This window comes from Gasterosteus aculeatus, chromosome 4 (genome assembly GCF_964276395.1).
Source record: "Gasterosteus aculeatus chromosome 4, fGasAcu3.hap1.1, whole genome shotgun sequence".
In the NCBI taxonomy this organism is placed as follows: Eukaryota; Metazoa; Chordata; class Actinopteri; order Perciformes; family Gasterosteidae; genus Gasterosteus; species Gasterosteus aculeatus.
Window position 1 is genome coordinate 35,037,720 of NC_135691.1, and position 15,310 is coordinate 35,053,029.

Sequence of the window (15,310 nt, forward strand, 5' to 3'; positions counted from 1 at the left end):
ACCATCGTTTCAGAGGTATAGGCCCATCGTTTCAGAGGTATAGGTCCATCGTTTCAGGGGTATAGGACCATCGTTTCAGAGGTATAAGACCATCGTTTCAGAGGTATAGGACCATCGTTTCAGAGGTATAGGACCATCGTTTCAGGGGTATAAGACCATCGTTTCAGGCGTATAGGACCATAGTTTCAGGGGTCACCACTCCTTACCACTCCTGTTGTAGGGGAGGTCTTTACCATTTTGGTCATTTAGAATAGAGATGTGATAAATGACGGTTTTCAATCTTTAAATAGCTGTACATTTTAACATGAAACAAGAACTCCTCCTTCTTCCAGATGATCTGTGCACACGCTGACTTTACTCGAGGAATCCCGCGGGTTTGTTCCTCAACCCTAATTCTCCCACTTTTCCCCTTCTTTCAAAGCCTCCTCGCTCTTTCCTTTGCCTCAATGAAGACCGGTTCATTGTCTTTCTCTTGTTCTCGCCGGTGAAAGTCCTCTCGGTGAGAATCTTTGGTCCCTTAATGAGCTGCTTTTCCTTTGGGGAGGATTAAAGTCTGAGAGACTAAACAAACTAACACACATGGGACGACCTGCCGAGACGCTCCTGGATCCACTAAACCTCGTCTTTCTCCCATTTAGCTGGTTATTCCTTCATCTCTTGTAATTCTAACAGCTGTTGCCGTCTCAAAGTGGAGACTGTTGTTGTTGTTGTTTACCCACCAGCTAATTGGCTGCCGTAGAAGTAGAAGAACAGTGCTCTTTATTTTAATGTTGGTATAGCCATTCAACAAAACCCCCACATAGGATGGTGGGAGTGGATGGGTCAATTATTTGATTACCTCTTTTTATATTTCAGTTAATCTCCTCACCTGGCAAACAAATTCAAAATCGTACAATAGTTTGAAAGGTGTTTTATTGAAAACTGTTATCATAAAATAAGATTATTTTTTAAAGTGGCTGACGACGCTCGTTTCACATTTTTTGAATGTCACGTCATGACATTATTTGCTTTCCTTCCACTTTGAGGAGGTATAAAAGTATCTTTCCCTTCCATAACTACATTAAATGTCACATTACCAACACATAATGAAAGAAAAGGTCACATTAATCTCCCAAAGTGATGATATACTTTTGGATTTTAAAACTTTACCATGAATTTCTTTTATGAGTCAGCCTCTATTTTAACATTTAAAGGAATACTTTACCCTAAAATATTAATCAGCTTTTCAGCGGATGTTTCCTTGAATTCAAGGAGAAAACATTGTTTTCCTCTCCCACATGATTCCCTCTCATAACACATCTTTTTTTAACATGAAACAACTGTATTCATTTAAATTTCTCACCAAACCCTGAAAATTACAGTATTACATGTGAACACATCATAATAACATAAGTATAATTTACCCGTGTGAGCACAGCCTGAACGCATCACAGTGGAACGCGGTGCATCTGTTGGTTTGCCGTTAGCGGTGCTGCTAACGTCATTAGCTCCCCTCCTGTTGATTGTAACACAGATTGTGCGTTTACCTGGACAGAGCTTCTGTGGTCGTGAACACATTTTAATATTCCTGCTTACTTGATTATTTGTTTTCACAAAATCCTAAATTTGAACAATGTGAACTCGCTGAGAAAACCGATTCTTACTCAGCACGTTCGCTCAGGGATACGATGATAAATGGACTGTTGGACCGAAGATATCAAACATCTTTTACATAAACTGCTGTTTTATTGAGAAGAAATCGCTTTAAACATAAAAACTGGTAAAAACGACGAGGTGCCTCTCTGTCGTTCTCGTTGACCTTGACGGAGAGGACTGCGACCCTCTCGGCCGGCCCATCTCCGAGCGGGACGACCCGATTGGACGATTGTGTCAGAGGGAATCGACCTCAAAGTTTGACGTGCGTTACCGCATAGCCTCGCGCCCCCACTCAACCCCGAGGCGCTCTTATCGGTTGTTAAACCATCCATCAAATTACCGCGGCAACCGAGCGTCCATCACTCCCATCCATCATGCAAGGGCGACGGACAGAGCGACGCGCGGCAGCGAGCGTCTCCATGGCTGAGCGGAGAGATAACGAGGTTGCGAGGGGAAGGGGGCAGATGAAATGAGAAGATTTTTGCACTGATGGAGAAAAGGAGGAAGAAGAGAATAGCAATCTGTAACATTTAGTTTTTTCACCGACATCTGACCGGAATGACCAAGTCGATTCTGCTTCTTGCTGCTGTCATTCAAACGAGTGGCGTCTTTGCTCAGACTTTTATTTTGAAGGGACCAAGCTGTGGAGAATGTCTGCTGCTGCGGGACGTCTAGAGACTCGCAGCGTGGAATCATCCCGGTCTGGTATGTTAGGAAAGAGCGACGCACGTCACTCTCCACTCACATGCTGTCTTTTCACTAAATATGTATTTAAGTGAAACATTGTGGGGTTCATTTCTGTTAAATAAAGCACACGGTCTTCTTTTATCATATGTTAGGTTGCTTTTATTTGTACCCGTAGGTAGACTTGGTTTACCATAGAGGGCGAGGCATCCATTTCTATTGGACTGGACGTAAAGTCAGATAAATGAGTGTTTTATAGCGCCTGGAGAGTAAGGGAGCGAGTGGATGAATTACACTTTATATTGAAGTGGTCTTATCTCGTCCTGTCCTTGGACACTGGGTACTGCACTCTCTCCTCACTGAGAGGTATACCATCAGGAAGCCTCCATCATACACTTACAGCTTTATCGTCCATTTGACTCTAGAATGGACCATAATCTACAAAATGAACATCACGCTGTACTGAAGAAGACTTGAAACTAGAGATTAGACTGGAGACCATGAACTCATGTTTACAATGTTTTCTAAAGGAATAAATCAAGAGAGAAGTCATTTTCTCATAGACGTCTATGGGAGCAGAGGAGTCGCCCCCTGCTGGTCACTACAGAGAAGTAGAGTCATTTCCTCATAGACGTCTATGGGAGCAGAGGAGTCGCCCCCTGCTGGTCACTACAGAGAAGTAGAGTCATTTCCTCATAGACGTCTATGGGAGCAGAGGAGTCGCCCCCTGCTGGTCACTACAGAGAAGTAGAGTCATTTCCTCATAGACGTCTATGGGAGCAGAGGAGTCGCCCCCTGCTGGTCACTACACAGAATGCAGCTTTAACACGTGAAGCTTTAACTTAATGCAATTTAATGACACACACGATCTTGTTTCATCCCCCGAATGTTTATTAGTTTAAACGTCCTGTTTAATCAATAGTTTAGTGATGGTAGGACATGAGCACAGAGTGTGTGTGGTTAATGCAGGAGACACCCTGCGGAGGGTTTGTTGCTGTGTGACAGCAGTGACGTGGTGTGGACAGTCTCTGGGCTCATTGAATGTCCAGTTGGGCTCTCGGGATTTATTTCCCTTCACTGCTAATTAATAGTAGACGGGCCTTTCTGTTGTAAAGTTGTGTGCGTTTGATTCCAGCGCGCTGTGATGCTCTGCTGCTGCGTCGTAGAGGGGAATTACACATTCACCTCCTCAAAGAGTTCACAGTGAATCGTGTTGAAGGAAGTCTTTAATTTTAATAAATAAATCAGGATCCACTGAACTGTGAGCCGACATTATTTTCTGTTACAAAGACACTTTGCTGATTAACTTGGTATTTAATGGTATTTAATTACCACGCCAGCTGTAGGGATTGACGAGAAGTCTGTCGTGTTCCCCAGAGGATTAACCCTCCTAACTTGATGATCATTTGTCCTTTTGTGTTGGGCAGTGATTTCTTGTCTTGTCTATTTATTGGTGTTTACGTTTGAAACAGAAATGCATTCACAGAAAGAGGACTTTGAAATGTTTGCTGTGGCTCAAAATGAAATGGCGAATGTTGATATTTTAGCGAATATAAGGAGCTCGGGACCCTCGGCGGGGGGGTTTGACCCCGGGGGCCCCGTCTCTCCAGACTCCGACCCACTGAGCCGTCTCGGTTTAATCAGCGCGTTTCCTCCACGGGAGACAAATTGAATGTATATGTGACGATGCTTTGAAGACAGACCCCCCCCCGAGGAATGGTTTCTCCTCACCTGGGAGAACATGGCTGGAGGTGCTTCAGGAATCCTCAGGAGACGATTCTCCGTCCGGAAAGCATTTGAATAAAGGCTCGACTCTGCGAGCAGATATTCTCCTCCGAGTTGAGTTCTGGTGGAAGGAGGAGAATGTGGGGAACAGAGATGAGCTTTAAAATGTTAATTTATTGAAAATCAGTGGAGCCGCGGGTGGAGGAGGAGGGTTGTGATGTTTCCTGCTGCACTGTGGAACATTTTCTGACTCGATAACAGCGATCGCCCGTGCAGGAAGCGTGCTGAGCAGACATCTGCTTTGGAGAATTCCCGTTGATTGATCGCCGGGACCAACCCGCCGCCGCCGCGCGTTCAGGAAGTGCTCAGAGCTACGAGCTAAATGCTAACGGCGGCGAGATCGACGCTGCAGTTGAGAGCTTTTCGGACATCTGACGATACGAGAACCTGCTGGACCCCCAAGGTGAAGGTCCACGCAGAAGCCGACGGGACGTGGACCCGAGCCGTCGCCCACACACACACACACACACACACACACACACACACACACACACACACAGATATCTTTACCTACATGTATTTAGCAGCAGCACTTCTTTATTTCTTACCAAATAGCTTCTTGCCGAGCAGCAGCTGGTTGTTCTGAAGACGGAGCAGATGTGCGTCTGAGAGAAACTCTGAAGCAGTTTGGAGTCACTGAAGCAGAACGTTTCACTTCTTCTTCATTGAGCTTCACCAAAGTGAAACGCTCGGTCGGTTCTCTGAATAAAGAGCTTCTACGACGGGTTCATGGTGCTTTTCATATCATGTATTTTCTTATCATATCATATATATATATACACATATACAGACAGACACCTTAAGGGTTCATTCACTGGTGAAACTAAGAATTCTAATGTCCGTTTTCAATTAAAAAAACATGATTAAAAAAAACTATGAAAACCACATGAGTCACTCGTTTGTGATGATTCAACAAAATAAATGTAAAGTAAAAGTAAAAACGCCGTAGTTTGGATGAACGGAGCCGCAGTGAAAGTATTATTTATGAGGGGATTAAACAGAATGATAAATAAACACAATGGAACAATCGTTTTTGGCTGAACACCATTTCTGAATCAAAGGATTAGCAAAACGACAAACAAAACCAACTACAAATGAATAATTAATCCAATTTAAATATTTGACAAAGTAATGTTCTGTAAACCTGAGAAATGAACACCGATGGCATCGTGCAGTTTATTGGCTTACTGATGATTTATGTATTTGTTATTTCCTTTCCCTCTTCCGTACCCGCTCACCGTTTGGCTCATGGTTATTCCCATGTGATTCAATGACATCAAACATATTGTACTCGCACGACCTCGTCCGTCTCCAACGCCTCGTTTCTGTCCCCCAGATCCGTCTCTACGCCCGGCCGGACGCCATCGCCAGCGGAGCGGGCGACTACGCCCTCCACATCACCAAGAGGCTGCTGGGCTTCTACCAGGACTACTTCAAGGTCCAGTACTCACTGCCCAAGCTAGGTAGGCTCACGCTAATTAGCGGGGGGGGGGGGGGCTGTACGCTCTCAGGTGGTTATTTGTGTTCAGGCTCATGACACCGGTGCTTTTTGAGGGTTCAAGCTTATTCATTATTAGTCCCCCTGATTACCCATCACGCACCCTCACTTCCTCCAGCGCGCCACTATGAAGCTTTCAAAACGGGTCGGCGGGCCGGAACGGCCGATCTTGGCGCTCTGAAAGTGCTGAAAGGAGTCAAAGTGGGACTCGAAACTGAGGCGCTGAAGTGGAAATAACTGTAAAATGGACCTGAGAGTCACTGGAGGCCCTGAAAGGAGTTGAAGTGTTAGTGGAGGTGATAATACTCATGGGACCTACATGGACCTGGGGAGGTTTTCTGAGACTTTTCTATTCTATTTTCTATTACTGATATTAATACCACAGTACAGAGACGATGAGAAGGGAAGGAGCAGTTGCAAACTAACAGGAGTTGAACCATGAAAAGTCTGATGGGTTCCTTGTGGCTCTCGGCCTCTAAAGCATCGGTTTGGACCCGGCGGTTGAAGAAGCGCTGAAAGGAGTCGAAGCGTTGAGTCAGAGGTGCGCTGATTAGCTTTTAGTGTTTCCTGTCTCCATCACCCTTCACCTCCCTGTCCTCCTCCGTCTTCTTGTCCTCGTAACGCTTTGTGTCCTACTCGTCCGTCCTGCCAGAATCAATTTGTGCTGCGCTTCCTTTTCTCTAACGGGCAGATGATCGCCGGATCGCTCACCTCCAACACTTCCTGTCCACATTCAGTCGTCACGTTAGAGATCCACTTCCAGTCAAAGCCTCCTGTTTGTGTTCAGGATTATTATATATATGCGTGTGCTATATTATGAGCTCGGCCTGCCGTTGCTAAGCAACCAACCCCTGCGATGACGACGCCGACGACGACGAAGTAGCAGCGATTTATACAGAACTTTCCATCCTCACAGTAGCTTCACCGCCCGATCGGTGCGACCCCTCCACCCGATGGGGTCACGCCCGTCCACGGCGAGGGCGGAGCCAGCCGAGTATCCGGTAAGAAGTAACCGCGAAGACGGATGAGGCTCCACACCAACGGGATTCAGTACAACACAGCAGGCAGGAAGGAGCTCGGGGGCCTCGGCGTCCGGCCTGTTAAAGACCCCCGTCCCCCCCCCCCCTGCTTCAGAAACAGCCAAGAGGTCCAGAACACAGCGACACTGTTTGGCTTCCAACGGCTACAAAATGAAAACACAAAGCGCCTCCTCCCTGAGTCCCCACGGCGCCCCGCGGCTCGACGCTTCTTCACCTCCGATTGGCTCCGAGTCCAGAGACGCTTCCCTCATTTCACTTCCTGTTTGAATCTAGTCCTCATCTCTCGTCCCTCTGCGTGTGAGCGGTGCCGCAATTCATTCTTCCATCGTAAATCCACATGTATCCACACAACCGCGTGTGTGTGTGTGTGTGTGTGTGTGTGTGTGTGTGTGTGAGTGTGTGTGTGTGTGTGTGTGTGTGTGTGTGTGTGAGTGTGTGCATTCATACTGATGTTGACATCTTTACCACAGCTTTCCTCTCAACCCACTGCTGCCAGCCATCTCCCTGCCCGTGTGTGTGTGTGTGTGTCTGTCTCTGTGTGTGTGTGTGTGTGTGTGTGTGTGTGTGTGTGTGTGGTCCCAGAGCTTCAGGGCTCCATCTGTTGTCGGGCAGGGCATCGAGCTCCCGAGAGGCGAAGGAGAAATCATGAGCTGAGAAGCAGATTTAAAGCGACAGAGCGAGCGCCGCCCGTAGACGGATGATCACAACAATAAAGTGTAATTGCGTTTCCTGTCCCGTTGGAGACGAAGACGCCCGTCCGTCTGTCACCGTCTTCAGTCCAAACGTCTCGGCCTCCAGCATCAAGTAGCTCGAGCATTAAGACCTCATCCAACACTCAGCTTCACTCCATCTTAAACCAGGAGGAACTAAGACAATAAAGGTCATCACCTTCACCTCCTTCACCTCCTTCACCTCCTTCATCACCTTCATCACCTCCCTCACCTCCTTCATCACCTTCATCACCTTCATCTCCTTCACCTCCTTCTTCACCTTCATCTCCTTCATCTCCTTCACCTCCTTCTTCACCTCCAACTCCTTCACCTCCTCCACCTCTTTCATCACCTTGACCTCCCTCATCTCCTTCACCGCCCTCATCTCCTTCACCTCCCTCACCTCTTTCATCACCTTCACCGCCCTCATCTCCTTCACCTCCCTCATCACCTTCACCTCCCTCATCTCCTTCATCTCCTCCACCTCCTTCCTTCATCACCTTCACCTCTTTCCCCTCCTTCATCTCCTTCACCTCCCTCATCTCCTCCACCTCCTTCATCTCCTTCACCTCTTTCACCTGCTTCATCTCCTTCATCTCCTCCACCTCCTTCCTTCATCTCCTTCACCTCCCTCATCTCCTTCACCTGCTTCACCTCTTTCACCTCCCTCATTGCCTTCACCTCTTTCACCTGCTTCATCTCCTTCACCTCCTTTCGCCTCAGACACTGAAGCTCGTCCCAGGTCAAGCGTCTCTTTTCTTTTATTTCTTTCTCTTTCCTCCGCCAGTGTTTCTGGCGGCTGAAGCAGAGTCGAACCTCCATAAAACTACAGCTGCAACAAAGTGTGTGTGTGTGTGTGTGTGTGTGTGTGTGTGTGTGTGTGTGTGTGTGTGTGTGTGTGTGTGAGTGTGAGTGTGAGTGTGCGTGTGAGGGTGCGTGTGAGTGTGTGTGTGTGTGAACACGCCAAGTGGACTAATGCGTTCTGTTGAGTTCTGGCTCCATCTGGGATCCACAGAGGCTGCACCGCCTGGGGTCCAACACACACACACACATGCACGCACACACAGACACACACACCTCGTTCCTCTGCTTTGAGCACCTTTTCATCTCTTCCTCCCGTCTCTCTTCCTTCTTTCTCCTATTTGTCTGCAGTTCTTCTCTCATGCCGTCGCCTCGGGCCGACGCACAACAACAGATGGACTAAACTCACACACAAAGAGACACACGGACACACACACACCTCAGGAGCTGCAGGCCCGTCGGCCGTCTGCCTGCTGCTCATCCAGTCGCTTCATCCACAGTTGTTTGAAGGAATTTAGAGAAGAAATATCAGTAGATATATATGTGTATATATATATATATACATATATATGTATTTTCTTTCTACATTCTCCTCAAATAACAGAATAACCGATGGGCTTTTATTGTGAAGGAGTTTACAGGCAATGAAATGTGTCAATCACAGAATTAGCGTAGCTTTGTTAGCTGCTACTCTTTTACTAATGAAGCAGAGAGGAAGTGGCAGAGATGAATGCTCATCCAGATGATACTTAACATTCTGATCATTTTCCCATCATGCAATGGGCTTTGGGACACAAGTCTCTTTGGGACACTTTGTCTGACCGTCCAAACCAACCAAGGGCCACCGAGGAGTTTAAAGGGTTGTCTCCTCCCTCTTCCGGTTGAGGGTTAACGTCCCTCCGATTGCTTCCTGCAGACCCCCCGGGGGCCTCGCGATGGGGGGAGTCGCTTCAGGGCCACACGGAAGCACACGTGTTACTCGGAGTCTTTAAGGAAGTAGCTCACAGTGAAGATGTTTCCTCCTTCTGTCTGTTCGTCTCCAAGTGAACCTCTGTCGTCACGACAACCAACTTTATACAAACGGGTTCATGATACAAACGATAAAGGAAAGGCTCGGGGGGGGGGGGGGGGGGTCTTAGCATCTCTGCTGAGACTTTGGAGTTTGTCCTTCGGTTTGCCACAATGTTGATTGGGTTGATTGATCGTAACCATGGCTGCACTTCTCTTCTTCATCCCAGAGAAAAGCCACCAGTCGTCAGCACACTGGACGTTGTGTTAACATGTTCAAACTGAGAGACGAGCTAATTACAACACACACACACACACACACACACACACACACGCTGTCATGCTTAAAAGCCCCAATTAGAGACATTTAATCATTCTGTCTGGAGGAGTCACGCACAGAGAGCAGTTGATGTGACTCACAGCTCTTTGGTCCTGGACCTTTTGCTCTGAAAGGGACACATTTCTGTGAAGACAAAATATTTCTTATGTCCCTTAAGACAGAGATTCCATGCCGCCCAAATTACTACTAATGGACTTTTAAAGTATCTGTATCTACAGCAATATCTCTCTCTCTCTGACTATACATATATATGTATATTACATGTATATAGCGTATATATGGTCAGACATTAAAGGTCTAGATAGAATATTTCAATGTAAGTCAATGGTTCAGCCATAGAAAACATTTACAATGACAATAAAGTGAAAGGAAACTATGGAATTAAAAATGAGAAGAGAATTCAGATTCAGAATCCAGGGATGATTTTATAACCCCCCCCCCCGGCCCCCCAGCAGTCCACCAGCACACTGATTAAATGACTCTAATTGGTGCTTTTAAAAACACAGATGAGACGGAGTGTGAAGCGGCAGCAACTATTTTAGTCATTTTTCTAAGATGAGAAGAGAGCTGATTATGTAACGCACACACACACACACACACACACACACACACACGCACACACACACACACACACACACACACACACACACACGCAGACAAGGATTGGTGTCTAATCTGATAAAATAAAAATAAGACATAGAAATGAGAGAAGGAGAGGAGCCGATCACGGCTCAGGAGAGAGGAAGGATGGAGGCTTAGTGGTCGGGTTCACCTCAGGAGACACTGATCGATTGGAGTATTGATCGCTGGTCTGAGAGCATCCTTCTGTCTCAGCAGTAATGAGGCTCCTTCAGGGTTTAAAACTGAACTTTTTAAAGCACTTTGGCAGACGTATCAAGCTTACGAAGCTAAACAAACATCCTTTAAGGGGTCAAACCGGCTCATGGAAATATCCTAAAATGGAAAAAATAACCCCTTGAGGGCAAATATTTGAAATAACAAGACAACTCGTAAAATATCAAATTTGGCATCCAAAATAAAAGTCAACATTCCAGATTGGTGTTATTCTTTTTAACAGACAACCAATACTTTTAATTTCCTGAAAACATCATCTCAACAACATGAATATGACATCATGACCAAAGTGTTTGTGAGTGGAACATCTTGAAATTCTCCCTCCTGATTGGGCGGGAATAAGTGGGCGGGACTTGTACTCAGTGGACAGTCGTATCCAGTGGTGTTGTTTGCGGAGCTAAATCGGTTACCGTGACAACCAAAGTAAACCTCTATTCAGAGGTGTGTATATGTGTGTTTTCGTATGTGTGTGTGTGTGTGTGTGTGTGTTGTGCTGATGCTTGTTTGGTTGCCAGCTTGTTGACAAAATCTCTCATCAGAACAAACAAAGGTTGCACACCTACACACACACACACCTACACACTCTCTCCATGGGGGTAGAGTTCGCTGGCCTCTCACTGCCTCACTGACCCAACATCTGTTGCCATGGTTACTACTCTCCATCGCTGCATCCGTCCGCTCTCCCTCCTTCTTTGAAGGGTTCAGCATTTTTAAGTCAGATGCAGTAGAAATAAGGAATGTTTGTATTAAACACTTATTGTGACGGTGTGTTTGGTCGTCTTCTAAAGTGTGTAATACACAACGTAACAATGAGATCAGAGAAGTCCACATGAAGGATGTTTTTATTTAAGGAATCAGAGTTTGATGACGGTGAGTTTCCACTTTATCCAAAAGGCTTTTTTGGGGGGATACTGTAATACCGAAGGGACATTTGTCCAATTTGTGGACATAATAAATCAGGAACGGCTGCTGGGAATCTCCCGCAATGTGTCACTAAGTCCACTTGGACTTGAGCGTGACCTCGTTGGTGTTCCAGGTCACTGTGACATCATCGCTATCTCAGGACAACGCGTTCCTACAATACGTTAGCACTGAGCACACAAGTCTAATTCAGCTGCATCTGGCACAAATTATTAGAATGTGGAGGTCGAAGGTCACTGTGACCTCACAGAGCTCTCTGACCATAACTCAGGAATGCATTATGCTAATTAGCAGCGTTGCACAGGCTGAAATGAGGTGCTGACATTTTGGACAGACTCGGAGGTAAACTGCGTATCGGGCACCTTTTCTCCAGATTATGTTTTAATAATTAATCATTTGACATTATAAAGCATGAAAATGTTCCCATAATTACCTCTACCACTCGCAGCCAGATGCATGATGGTCAGTGGGAGGAGTCAGGCTCTCAAACACGTCTGTTGTGTTTCAGCATTTTACATTCTTCAAGTTATATGAAAAGATTATTTCAGAGAAGGTTTAGAGCTTCACTTTAAAGGTCCCAAAATGTTCATCTCTGCCAAGGAGCTTCAGCACTGTTACATCTCAGAGGAGCTGTCCAGTGCTGAAGCTCCTAGAAAGTTCTTCCCTATTAATGACGGTAAGAACGAAAAGAACTCCGGCGTGGACCTGCCCCCCCCCCTCCGGGTCCACGCTGTGGAGACAGAAGTGGTCCAGCCCGCAGCGACTCCCTCCCCAGTGGACAGTCCCTCAGCGGAGGGCCGTCATCCTCCTAACGAGCCCTTAATGAGCCCCCAGGCTGCGGGACCGAGCAGGATTAGTGTAATAAGAGGATTAAATCACAGTTAATCTCCTAAGTGATGACATCTTTCTTTAGTTCTTGTTAAACACTGGGGGCTACTTCTTGGATTAGAAAGTAAGAGGCCTTTATTTTTACAAGATAAAGTTATCCACCATTTTACAGGTGAATTGAATCACAATTAATTGTATAATTGGACGGCGGTGAAGTAATTGCTTCACTCTAGTTCAGCTTTAGATATTTAATATTCAGGCAATTCAACTGGTTCAGAAGTCTTTTATGTGATTAGAGAATAAGACCTTTAACAGCATCCTGATATTGTTTCAGGATTAGAAATTCATGAAATGTGTCATGTGATCAAAAGTGTTTCTTCGTATTCAGAGAAATATAAGTAAGTCAGAGCGGAAGTGAAAGGGTTCAAATAAAAGTAACAAGAGACATGTTATGCCTTCATTTTAATTACTATATTAACTGTGTGTGTGTGTATGCGTGTGTGTGTGTGTGTGTGTGTGTGTGTGTGTGTGTGTGTGTGTGTGTGCGTGTGTGTGTGTGTGTGTGTGTGAGCTCTTTCTGTCTCCCTGCAGTGTTTTTGTTTGAAGTGGATAATTTATTACTACAAAGGATGTTTGCATTGACTTAGTTAGAATATATGGAAGCATAAATCATCAGAGCATTTTGTCCGCCCGCCGCCTGTCTGTCTCTGTCTCTCTGTCTTTCTGTCTGTCTCGTTCTAAATGACATGCTGTCCCGTTGGCCTGAACATCACATATTTATTGGCTGATAGGAAGTCTAATAGAAATCAAGTCCTCATATGTAAAAGCTTCTTTACAGTCTTTTACCGTTTTTCATGTAACCATAATAACCTTGATGCTTTCACCAATCATTTAAAAGCTGTTTTAGACCAGTGAGTCAATGATTGGCATTCATGATTGTGAAGGCCAACTAGATAACACGCAAGTTCTGCGTGTTATCTAGTTGGCCTTCACAATCATGGCGTTATTATTATAAAATAAGGATAAATAGTTGCATGTCATCATGTCTTGGGGAGCTGTCCGGTGCTGAAAACGTTTCTCTTTAACATCTGCCAGCAACCTTTTGTCTTTGTGTGGACATTATAGAGTATCTCAGACGTCCTTCTTCGACCCCTTAAAGCGCTTTTGTTTAATCTGACCTCATTTCTTCTGTAATGTGAACGTTAATACGTCATAACAGCTGCCGCGTTCCTCTTCCTCCTCCTCTCCACTTGGTTCTCACATCACGTCATTCGTCCGATCCGAGTTTACGGCGCGTCAACCCAACCCCCCGAAGACTGACCCCGGGTCGGTCGGGAGCTGCGTGAGAGCGATTAATTGTCTGACGTCCACCGGCGATGATCCAAGGAACACAGAGTCCTTTTACTGAGCCCGCTGATGATTCAGTGCCATCACTTCCTGTCCCTGTTAGATTACATCGGGTTGTACAGATACTGAGACAACGCAGTTCAGCATCTAACCAGAAGTGCAAGAGAGCAGATACAGTGCAGAGTGAATATAAGTGAATGTACAGTGTGAAATCAACATATACATAGGCTTCATTCTGTCTTTTTAGGGGGGTAAGAGTTGAATGTATGAGTAGCTCTCCCCCTTCAGAAGGTTGTCTTCTTGGGATGCAGAACCTGATCCCACACCGAGGAAATGAAATTACTAACCCCGCCAAACTCTTCTCACTTTAGGCTCAGCTGAACCTTCACTATCCAGTCTATTCTGTATTTTGGGGTGTAATGAACATCTCAGACTCCAGCAGCAGGTTTTACTTGTGTGCTGGAGGTGGGTGCCCCCGGTGTTGCTGGTAGCGTTTTTAACATTCAGAGACTCTCCTCTGTTCTCTCTCCTCGTGCCTGTTGAATATGAAGCAGCTCTTATCTGAACGGGCTGAAGATAATTGGTGGACAAGTGGATCTTGACTGGAGAGGCAGAGAGGGAGGAGTCACTGTGTGTGTGTGTGTGTGTGTGTGTGTGTGTGTGTGTGTGTGTGTGTGTGTGTGTGTGTGTGTGTGTGTGTGTGTGTGTGTGTGTGTGTGTGTGTGTGTGTGTAGCAGAACTTTGGTTCCTCAGTAAAACCACTGAAGGAGAAACCCGTGAGAGAAGTATAAAGAATCGTTACTGAGGTAAGATCACATTCTGTTAATGCTGCGCTGTCGCCGTCTTGTTCTTTCACAACCAGTAAACAGGAAGTGACCATATGTGGACAAAGCAGGACCTAGAGACGGCACGTAACGTCTATGGGAGATATCTGTCAATCACAGTAAGCCCCGCCCTAAAGCTGCTTTATGGTCTGTTTGACTCTAAATGGACCATCATTCTCTAGATGAACATCATGTTGTATTGAAGAAGACTTGAAACTAGAGACTGAGACCATAAACTGATGTTTACAGTGTTTACTGAGGGAATAAATCAAGAGAGTCATTTCCTCATAGACGTCTATGGGAGCAGAGGAGTCGCCCCCTGCTGGTCACTACAGAGAAGTAGAGTCATTTCCTCATAGACGTCTATGGGAGCAGAGGAGTCGCCCCCTGCTGGTCACTACAGAGAAGTAGAGTCATTTCCTCATAGACGTCTATGGGAGCAGAGGAGTCGCCCCCTGCTGGTCACTACAGAGAAGTAGAGTCATTTCCTCATAGACGTCTATGGGAGCAGAGGAGTCGCCCCCTGCTGGTCACTACAGAGAAGTAGAGTCATTTCCTCATAGACGTCTATGGGAGCAGAGGAGTCGCCCCCTGCTGGTCACTACAGAGAAGTAGAGTCATTTCCTCATAGACGTCTATGGGAGCAGAGGAGTCGCCCCCTGCTGGTCACTACAGAGAAGTAGAGTCATTTCCTCATAGACGTCTATGGGAGCAGAGGAGTCGCCCCCTGCTGGTCACTACAGAGAAGTAGAGTCATTTCCTCATAGACGTCTATGGGAGCAGAGGAGTCGCCCCCTGCTGGTCACTACAGAGAAGTAGAGTCATTTCCTCATAGACGTCTATGGGAGCAGAGGAGTCGCCCCCTGCTGGTCACTGCAGAGAAGTAGAGTCATTTCCTCATAGACGTCTATGGGAGCAGAGGAGTCGCCCTCTGCTGGTCACTACAGAGAAGTAGAGTCATTTCCTCATAGACGTCTATGGGAGCAGAGGAGTCGCCCCCTGCTGGTCACTACAGAGAATGCAGCTTTAACGGC

General features: G+C 46.2%; 1 protein-coding gene across 1 annotated transcript in view; it reads left to right on the top strand.

The window, feature by feature from the left end:
• Positions 1–15,310, top strand: part of LOC120817178 (thyrotropin-releasing hormone-degrading ectoenzyme) — a 66,204-nt gene that overhangs the window by 12,693 nt on the left and 38,201 nt on the right. Inside the window, exon 4 of the mRNA XM_040173068.2 lies at positions 5,441–5,567. Coding sequence (XP_040029002.2) covers positions 5,441–5,567 — 127 coding nt within the window. The remainder of the gene's footprint in view (positions 1–5,440; positions 5,568–15,310) is intronic.